This window comes from Pimephales promelas, chromosome 24 (assembly GCF_988280905.1).
Source record: "Pimephales promelas chromosome 24, fPimPro1.hap1.1, whole genome shotgun sequence".
NCBI classification, from domain to species: Eukaryota; Metazoa; Chordata; class Actinopteri; order Cypriniformes; family Leuciscidae; genus Pimephales; species Pimephales promelas.
Genome location: NC_142792.1, coordinates 6,364,443 through 6,374,415, shown reverse-complemented (window position 1 = coordinate 6,374,415; position 9,973 = coordinate 6,364,443). Strand labels below are relative to the sequence as shown.

The 9,973-nt window shown below is 37.4% G+C and overlaps 1 protein-coding gene across 1 annotated transcript; it reads left to right on the top strand.

Annotated features, from left to right (window-relative positions):
* The first annotated feature begins 394 nt into the window (after positions 1–394).
* Positions 395–9,567, top strand: fbh1 (F-box DNA helicase 1). Its single transcript, XM_039667948.2, has 21 exons — positions 395–553; positions 790–951; positions 1,056–1,516; positions 1,768–1,898; positions 2,306–2,438; positions 2,596–2,786; positions 2,949–3,020; positions 3,535–3,617; positions 3,697–3,865; positions 4,012–4,231; positions 4,428–4,515; positions 4,897–4,983; positions 5,141–5,277; positions 5,388–5,484; positions 5,597–5,760; positions 6,418–6,493; positions 6,726–6,929; positions 7,059–7,184; positions 8,090–8,196; positions 8,299–8,433; positions 8,521–9,567. The coding sequence occupies exons 1-21, from the start codon at positions 535–537 to the stop codon at positions 8,686–8,688; spliced, it is 3,030 nt and encodes a 1,009-aa protein (XP_039523882.2). The 5' UTR covers positions 395–534; the 3' UTR covers positions 8,689–9,567.
* Positions 9,568–9,973: the final 406 nt, after the last annotated feature.

Genomic DNA, 9,973 nt, shown 5'->3' with positions numbered 1-9,973 from the left:
CCTCAAGTTGTTGTTTTCGTTGTTTGTGCCTCAAAAACAATAAAGGTCCTTTAAATATTTTTTTTTGTTTGTTTGTTTCAGTTTTACCGTTTAAATATTTTAGTAGCCTGCATCAAGTTAAAATAAATGAAAAGTGTACATGTTGTCAACTAGCTGAAATAAAATAAGTTTTTTAAATGTTACTTTATTTCAGCAGTGTTCTTGAATTAATCGATTTTTTTTACAAAACGCTTGTCGCCACGTATAGGGCCAGTGAAAAGTGCAGCACCACTCTTCACCAAAATAAATAAATAAATAAATAAATAAATAATTTTGATATTAATTTACTTTTGAATACTCAGGAATATTTTAACCCTGAATGCTGCTGAGAGCCCTCGCTGGACTTTTAGAACTTTTATTTTGAAATGTTGTGTGAACTTTAAAATTTAGGGACGCAAAGCGGAAATGGTGAAGTGAAGTTGTTGTTTTCGTTTCAGCTACACAAGTTTAAATATCACAAATCGGGAGCTTGAGGAGGCTTGTCGTCTTTATATCATGGAGTCGTCCACCAAAGGTAAATATTTTCAAATACATGTTTTGTTTAGCACTTTTCTCTTTGCGTGTCATGTTGTTGTATATGCATGCTCATAGAATGTATGTTTTTAAATAAATGAACACAAACGCGAATCATTCCAAGTTCGTGTTCAGCCCCTACCTATCTTGAGTTCTTTTGTCGGTGTGTTCTATTTGGCGTGTATGGATTATTAGCTGTTTAACGTAGGTAATATATTTTACATGTGTTTTATATAGGAAGGGCCAAACGCAGGCACCTGGGGCCCTCAGAATGTGATGAACTGGTGCAAAGCAGCGCTGGGAACCAGTCTCTCACACAGCCATTTAATGTCAAGCTTAGCAACAGTGATCCAAACCGAAGACTTCAGCCCAGGACACCCACCAAAAGAAGCAGACAAGGTGTTGTTAGATTTGTAATTACCTTTTGCATCTTTCTGCAAAAAAAGAAGAAAAAAAAAACAGTGCTAAATTCCCACTTTAACATCTTTAATTTTGCTTTAAAGCTTCAGGTGGTGTGGACCAACAGAGGGGCATCACCGAATTCTTCTCTGTCACAGGAGTCATAAGCTCCAGCCCCCAAAAAGGAACCCAGACTCCAGTGAAGGAGGAAGAAGAGGAGGAACCCATTGAACCTCTCATCCCAGAAGAGGAAAAGATTGAGGACTTTATGGAAGGAATCACTGAGGACATGTTTGACGATGACTTTGAGGTTGAAACCACATTTGTCAAAAAAGAAGAATTGATGGTAAAAGAAGAGCAAGAGGAGGACCTGATTGAAGCCCTGCCTGATGCCCACTACGGGCTGCTGGGAGTGCAGGGAGGACAGGAGGTGCCCCAGGGGCACGTTCAGGACCTGCCCGAGGAGATCCTGAGGGATATATTCTCTTACCTCCCAGCAGAAGATCTCTATCGAAACATTAGCCTGGTGTGCCATTGCTGGAGGGCCGTCGTCATTGACCCCCAGGTGTGTTGTTGTCGATGCCTTTCAAACTTTACAGTGAAATAAAAGTTATTTTATGCTAATTCAATTTAGTTTTAGTACATTAGGATAAATTGTTTAGGTATTACTCTAACATAGGCGTATGTTTTTACTCATATAAATAAATGTACATGTATCTATGTACATGTACATGTTAACTATATCAATGTCATTCTTGTCACAGTGTCATCATTGATATAGATGTCATCAATGACATGTCATGGTTTCTTCCTTAGTTTCTACCTTGGAAGAAGTTGTACTGCAGATACCGTAAACGGGAAAATGAGGCGCTGAAGGAAGTCAAGTCTATCCTGCATGATAATAAAATTACCAAAAATGAAGACCTCTGTCTTCTTAATATGGTGAGGTAAGTATGCACACTGTCTTTAAAGCACAACAAAAGAGGGTTCACAACCTCCACTTTCACACCCTTGAGCCATTTTCACACATCACACATCTAGCTGCTGCTAGAGATCAAACCTGTTAGGTGTGACGTTTGTAGATCGGAGGTCAACTGTAGTTTAATGATCTGCTGATCAGTTTCATCTAAGCATCCCTTTGCCAAAATAGACAAATACAGAATATAAATGTAAAAGGTGAAAATATATAGAGGCAACATAAAAACTAAAACTAAAATAAAGAAAAATACAATAAGGAGGAATTCACATCCAAAATATGGCATATACAAACCCGAATAATTTGTTGGAGGAATAATTTGACCGTCAAATGCATATCGTGTTTTGAAATTCTCACAGCACATGCATGATTTTCCAGGTACATGTCGCAGTTCAAACACAGCAAACGGGTGAATGTGAATGACGTGCTTGAGTGTGTGAAAGGACATCGGCTCTACGCTCACGCTGAAGGCTGCATCAAAGACAGACTGCCAGACATGGTGGATGATGAGGTAATATAAACCCACAGTTAACATTTACTGAAACTACTAGTTTCGTAGTGCCTTTGTTTTTTTTGCAACAATTTGCATTAAATGCATTATAATTTGCATCAGGTTTTATTTTTTTGGCATTTTTAACCAATTATTATTATTTCGACTTGTATTACAGGGTACAAACCCTTGGTCTACCATGGCCCTGATGTTGATTTTGGCTGACGGAGTGAAGGATGTCTTGGATCTGGTAGCTCTCTTGCGGAAGTCGGGGTGTCTGCTCACAGCAGGAGGAATCTCGGAGTACCTGTGGGCCATGGCCACTTTGCTCCTGGCCATGAGAGATAGTAATATTAACATAAGCAACAGGTGAGAGACAAGGTCCATATGAAACATGAGTCGATGAGTTGTTTATTTATGGCAGCTGAGTAGTTAAAAGAGGGAGTTTTCTGGTCATTTGACTAGCCAATGAAAACTATTTAACACTTTATTTTGTGTGGTAATCTTCACTTTTTGAATCTCTATTTTTAGGTGGCATTACAACATCTTCTACGTACTGCACTTAATGGAGAAGGTACCGCCTCCAAGCTTGCATGAGAAGAGGTGGGCAGGATATAGTATTTGCATTTTAATTACACACAACTTTGGGGTCAGTATGATTTCTTTTTTTAAAGAAATTATTGTTTGTATTAAAAAATTACAGTTATTGTTTATAATGTTACAAAAGATTTCTATTTCAAATAAATGTTGTTCTTTTGAACTTTCTTATCAAAGAATACAGAAAAAAATGTGTCTGATTTCCACAAAAAATATTTAGCAGCGCTATTTTCAACATTAATAACAAGAAATGTTTCTAGAGCAGCAAATCGGCATATTATAATGATTTTTGAAGGGTCATGTGACACAAAAGACTGCAATGATGCAAAAAAAATATTGAAATAGAAAATACCGGTAGTTATTTTAAATTGTAATAATATTTTATTGTATTTTTACCGTATTTTCTCATAAATGCTGCCTTGGTGAGCATAAGAGATTTGAACAAATCCCGTACTATTGAGCAGCTTATATATTTATTACAGTCAATATATTATCGTAATGATATTCGTCATTTTTGCAGACAGTACACCACTCACGAGCAACAGCAGATACTCAACCATGACATCCAGAATCATCACGTTGTTAAAATAATGGCTTTTGCTGGTGAGGAAAAATCATTTATATAATTTCACAGCTGTAAAAGTGTGTTCTGTTCATATAATCTCATTCTTATTTGTCGCAGGCACTGGAAAGACGACCACACTCGTGAAGTACGCTCAGCAAAGACCACAGATGCGCTTCCTCTACCTGGCCTTCAACAAATCCGTGGCGATGCAAGCTCAGCGTTTATTTCCGCACAACGTCGAATGTAGTACCATCCATTCAATGGCCTTCAGAGCTGTGGGACAGAGGTCAGTTTGTACTGTCCAGTCAGCAGAGCAGCATTAACCAAATTCTTCAAACCTATTCATTCTTCAAACCTAGTTTGAAGAATGAATAAGAATCATTGAGCTTTTATAATAACCAGGATCTTTTGTGTAACTTTTCTGCTATGCAGGTATAAAAATACGCGGAAACTGTCCAATAATTTGCAGCCGTTTGATGTGGCATGGGTCTTGCCTAAAGGACAAGGGGGATTCGTCAATGCTAAAGTGGTGACGCAAACCCTCCACAACTTCTGGGCGTCCATAGACCAGCGGGTTGGCCCTCAACACGTTCCGTCAGAGTACAAGAACACAAACGGCAAGACTGAATACCCAGACGAACAAAAAAGAATGGTAAAGTGAAGAGACAGTTCTGTCAGTTTACAGCTTGTGCTTTTGGGATTGTTTTATGGGTTACTAAATGATAGTCAATTTAAAATTAAAATGGTCTAAAACGAAAATCATGTTGAATTAATTGGGCCTCTGCACTCATTTTGTCAGTAGCAGTTTTTGTGACAAAGAAAATGGATTAAAAGGTCTTTCTCTCCAGATTTTTGCAGGTATCGCGCTGAATTTATGGGACCAAATGGTAGACCTGCGGACCAAAAAAGAGAGAGTGTACAACATGACCCATGATGGTAAGCACCAAAATTTGTACTCCAAATAATATCATTTCCTATCACACTCAGCCACAATACCAAACAAACCCAAAATTGTTTTTTTGTTTTTTTTATTGCTTGAATTATTTATTTATTTTCTTTGACGGTATAATTTCAATTCAAATTTATTTGTATAGTGATTTTCACAATATGTATAATAATGTTGCTCAACTCTCGCATGATTGCATTCCCAAAAAAACAGGAATTCAGCTCTGAATGCAAGTTAAAATTTCCCAAGTCACGATTTTGTTCTCTTGAACACATGGGATGGAAAAGATGCTGCAAATTGTGATTCTTTTTTTTAATTAACTTTGAATTGAAACACATTTTCTGTTAATTTCTTTTGATTGTTGCAAATAGGATACCTTAAACTCTGGCAGCTGACGAGACCAGAGCTGGACCAGTATGATGCCATATTTATTGATGAAGCTCAAGACTGCACACCAGGTAAAAAAAAATATTGTTTGTCAAATTCCTCCAGCTTTAGGTTATTTAAGATTGCATTAAAATGTAGTTTTATTTTATTTATTTTCACCTGATTGCTTTTGTAGAGCTGAATTTCTTAAGTCTGTCCTGTTGGTGGTCTTGTTTTTTTTTAATCCAGTCATCATGGACATTATGCTCTCTCAGAGCTGTGGGAAAATCCTGGTTGGAGATCCTCATCAACAGATTTACACTTTCAGAGGAGCGGTCAATGCTTTGCATGCTGTTCCTCACACACATATCTACTATCTCACCCAGGTAGAAAACATTCACAAGGAAATTCCAGAGGCTTCTTATAGATTGTTTGTTTCACTGTTTATATATCTGGTAAATATGTTCAATTATTACCACTCGTTTTTTTTTCATAGAGCTTCAGGTTTGGTTCTGAGATTGCCTACGTTGGTGCTACGATATTGGACTGTTGTAAAAAAGTGAAGCAGATATTGGTTGGTGGGAATCAGGATGGTAAGTTTAAGAAATATATTTGGGTAATTCTAATGAAGAGAAAAATCCTTTTTGTAGATTTAGGAATGAAGTATGAAGCAGGCTGAATAATACAGTTATTACACATTTTCAGGGAGTGTAAGAGGAGAGGACACACACACACTGCAGTGTCTGAAGATGGGACAGAGGCTGCCAGAAGGGAGCGTGGCCATTCTGAGCCGCTGTAATGTCACTGTTTTTAGTGAGGCTGTCCGACTCACAGACGCCAACCCCAGCTGCAAGATCTACATTGTGGGAGTGAGTGTATTATCTTTTTTTTTACATTTTCAACTTGCTTTTAAAAAGTCACTCAATTCGTTATCTCAGTGCGCACTGTTTCTGAAGTCTCTGAAACACCTCGACTGTAGTGTTGAATTTTCTTCCAGAACCCAACACATCACAATGTTCATCATTTAAATAATTCCCGCCCATAGCATACAAAAAAGGGACGAGGCCTGGTTGAGTCGTGTTAGTAGTGTGATGAAACCTGTGGTTATTGTAAGGGGCGTGTCATTTCGGAAACGTTCTCCAAGAAGTTGACAGCCCAACCAATCAGAGCACATTGCCTTATTCAGAAGGAGGGGCTTCACAGAGACAGGAACTAAATGGAGCGTTACTGACAGACTGGGAAGAGTGGTGCTGTAAAATATGTGGGAAAATAATGTGTTCTTTTAAACATTCAAATATGAAAACCTATTCTAGTAGACTCCAAAAACAAAATCAAGACTTTGTAAAAGGGCGTCTTTAAACATATGACCTAATTAGTAATGATATGACAATGCCTATGTTTATCGTAATGTGTGTTTTAAACCTCGCAAATATTCTGATTTGCTTTTTTTGCTGATAATTTTTCAGAAAAAGTTACTTGATGTTCAAAACATCTTTTTTTTTTTAAATGTCAACCTCTGATTTCAGGGTGTTGAAAACTTTGGCCTGGCAAAAATTATGGATCTCTGGGTCCTGATGCAACCAGAAGACAAACGCAAGAAGGGTAAGTCAGTTTAGCTTAGAAAGTTTGAAAGTTCTTAGTCTCGCTGTTAAACAAAATCTCATAATTGCATGCTCATGATGGTGTCTGTGTTGCAGTATTTTAGTTTTGTTGTATGTTTATTGTTTGTGAAGCTAGCAAGTTATATTTCAGATAATTATTAATATCTTGTTGGCTCTTTTAAACTGATGGTTAAGTAGTTTGTCCTGAATTTTGGTTTGTTTCTTGACCTCAGAGAGGCTTGAGATCAAGGATTTCTTCATCCGAGGTTTCTGCAGAGAGAAGATGGGTGGATTCATGGGTCTGAAGCAATACGCTGTGGCCTCAGAAGACCGCGAGCTGGAGGGCAAGCTAGCCATGGTGGAGAAATTCAACAAACGCATTCCAGAGCTGGTCAAACGGATTTATGATCGTGCCCAGAAAAGCATGCTGGGCGCAGGTGAGTCGGACAGAAATAGAGAGAGAGAGAAATGACTAAAGCACTGGTTTTGAGGAATACACGCAGTAAAATCACTGTACGCATACAGCCCTCATATGCAAGTTGCCTTTATCTCTCTGATTGTGACAGATTTTATCCTTGGTACGGTGCATAAGTCAAAAGGCCTGGAGTTTGACACAGTGGTTGTGACGGATGACTTCATGAATGTACCATGCGCTCGACACAACCTGCAGAGAGTGGGCGGTTTCAATGCAGGTTTGTGCTACTTTATTGAAAAATCCTTTTTTACCTTTAATTTTTACCGTAAGAGGTAATATATCACGTTTGTATATGACATTTTTGCCTAAATGTATATATGTTTGGTGTGTGTTTGCAATTCATTTGTGTCAAGAAACATTCTAGTGATCATCTTGGATTCATTTTTTTTAATGTTACTTTTCCACATGGTGCTTAAAATAGTGGCACATGTTGCTCCCCATATCTACAATCAATGAATGATTAATGAATGTGTGCACATAACAAAATAAAGCCCAGCTCTTACAGTTATTGCAGTCTCTGTATTCGAGCCTCAAAGTCTGTCTGGGCTTTAGCCAAGTGACATCTGGTGGGTCAAAGTATACATTTGTGATGATCTGAAATCTGTGTGCACCTCCTGTAGGGTCCATCATTTTTAGCCAGTTCTTTTAAAAAATAAAATGGGAATCATTTTACTGCAGTGGGTAGAAATAATCTTATCCCTTAAAGGGATAGTTCACCCTAAATTAAATTAAGTCACAATTTACTCATCCTGGTGTTGTTCTTATGGGACATGCCATATTTTTATGGACCACAAAAAGATAATTTTTTTAAAGATGTTCTTCTCACACTCATCCATATGATGAGTCTATAGTGACCAGCATAAAGCTCTTTAAAAAAGTCATAAATGTATCACTCCATATGTTCCAAGTGTTCTGGAGATATATGATATAGGGTTTGGTGAAAAACAATCTGAAATTTATTGTATCATTTACTGAAAAAAAATTGTTCTTCTGTGCACGCCTTCGAGATCATATACTGTCTCTTAGTTGAAAAAAAAATATATATTTTTCACCTAATGTTTCAATTGACCAATCAAAAAGGAGTGTTCCTGATATTTCTGAATCTTTACCCTCTGGATGCAGCAAACGTCCCAGATGACGAGTGGAACCTGTTATATGTGGCGATCACACGAGCCAAGAGAACGCTGTACACCACCAAGACCATCAGCAACATCCTCACATTCCCTGGGGCGAGTTACTGCTGCTTTATCTTCATTATAATCTAAAGAATATCCAGATATCATGACATTGAAGCATTTCTATTATTACTAAGTTTCCGGCCTCCTTCACAGGAGTACTTCCTGAGGTCAGAGCTGACCAGCACTCTGCTGAGTAAAGACCCATCTCTCGTCTGCTCCACCGAGGACTGTCAGAACCACATCATCGCAGACTCCATCCTCAGCATGTGCAAACTCCCTGTCAGATATGTTAGTGTCTCTCTGCTCAAGCATTCATCTGAGTTAAGTTCCTTTAAAACCCTTCTTGTATTGATTAATTCAATGTATGTGTCACAGATGGACGGCTCTGACATGGGTGGCGTTCTGTGTTTGACTTGTGTGGAGCAGCGTGTGGGGCCTACAGCATTCCTGCTCTCTCCTCCTGAACGGGTCCGATCCATGCCCTATACCGATGAAAGATACCAGCTGCCCATCAATGTTGCCATGCTCTTATCTTTACTTTGAACACCATCTTGTGTTCGGATCATTTAAGTGGCCCTTTGCATTTGTGTCGTTTGTGGGTCTTTTGTAAAGTTCATGTTTGCGAATTATTCTAGTCTGCTTTATTATTTTTTTTTTACATTTTTAGTTATTTATTTAAGTGTACATTGACCATTTTGAGACTTCCTAAAAAAGTTTTTCATCTGCAAAGTGTTTTTGCCCCTCTCCTTTCATTATACTGGTTCTCCCACATTGCGACTTGCCCTTTTGGAACTGTAAACATTGACGTCACTGTTTTTAGGTGGAGAATAGTGAAAAGTGCCTTTTTCTGGCAGCTTTAGAAGGGCCTCTTCAAGCCCTTGATACCTACAGTATTGCAGCTATTGAAAATGACACAATAGTTGATGAGCAACACTAATTTTTAGGATTTTGTTTACTGTACTGTATGTCCATGTTTGTAAAATCAGTTATGTGTGGAAAGAAAAACAACCGTTCCTACATATAGTATAACATAAAGACGGATGGTATAATCGGCTACCTTAAGTTTTGCACTTTTATTCGTTCAGTGTTTTATATTTTCATTGTCAATTTTTTTAAACTGTTTGAACAAGCGTGATTGTAATTTGTCATCTTTATTTTTGACCATTTGAGGAAAAAAAATGTATGTTGAATTATTTTCTAAAACATAATTGTTTTATAAGGCTTTTTTTCAGAGTGACTTATTTGAGAATGTATAAGCATATGTATATGTATGTTGCAATTCTAAAACATTTTTTTGTTTCAGAAGACATTTTTTATTCAAAGTGATTTGTTTGAGAATATACAATCACATGTATATGTATGTTGCAGTACAGACTAACTAAATCTTGGGCAGATCTGTTGCTGAAACAACATCTCAACAAATTGCCATGTGTTTTTTCTTCTAGCTTAATTATTACTTGTGAAATGGATTGACAAAAACAAAACTCTTTATTTTTAGTGTGTACAGCTATATTTGTGTGTAGAAGACAACTTTCTTTATGAGAACCGGTTTGAGTTTTAGACAAGTTGCGTATATGAGGACAAAGAGAGTATTTGAGAACATTTTGCCCAGTCCTCACTTTTTGAGTCCCCTTTTAAAGGCCTGTTTGAGGGTCAAGACTTGGTTTTTGGGATAAGGTTATAATTAGGTTTAGGGTAAGGGTTCAGGTTGGACACTTTAATTACATTTTTTTAATTAAAGTTGTATACATAATTCATATACCATAATTCATACACTATATTCATATAGTATCACGATCTATCACATATATAATAATAAGTGGTGAAA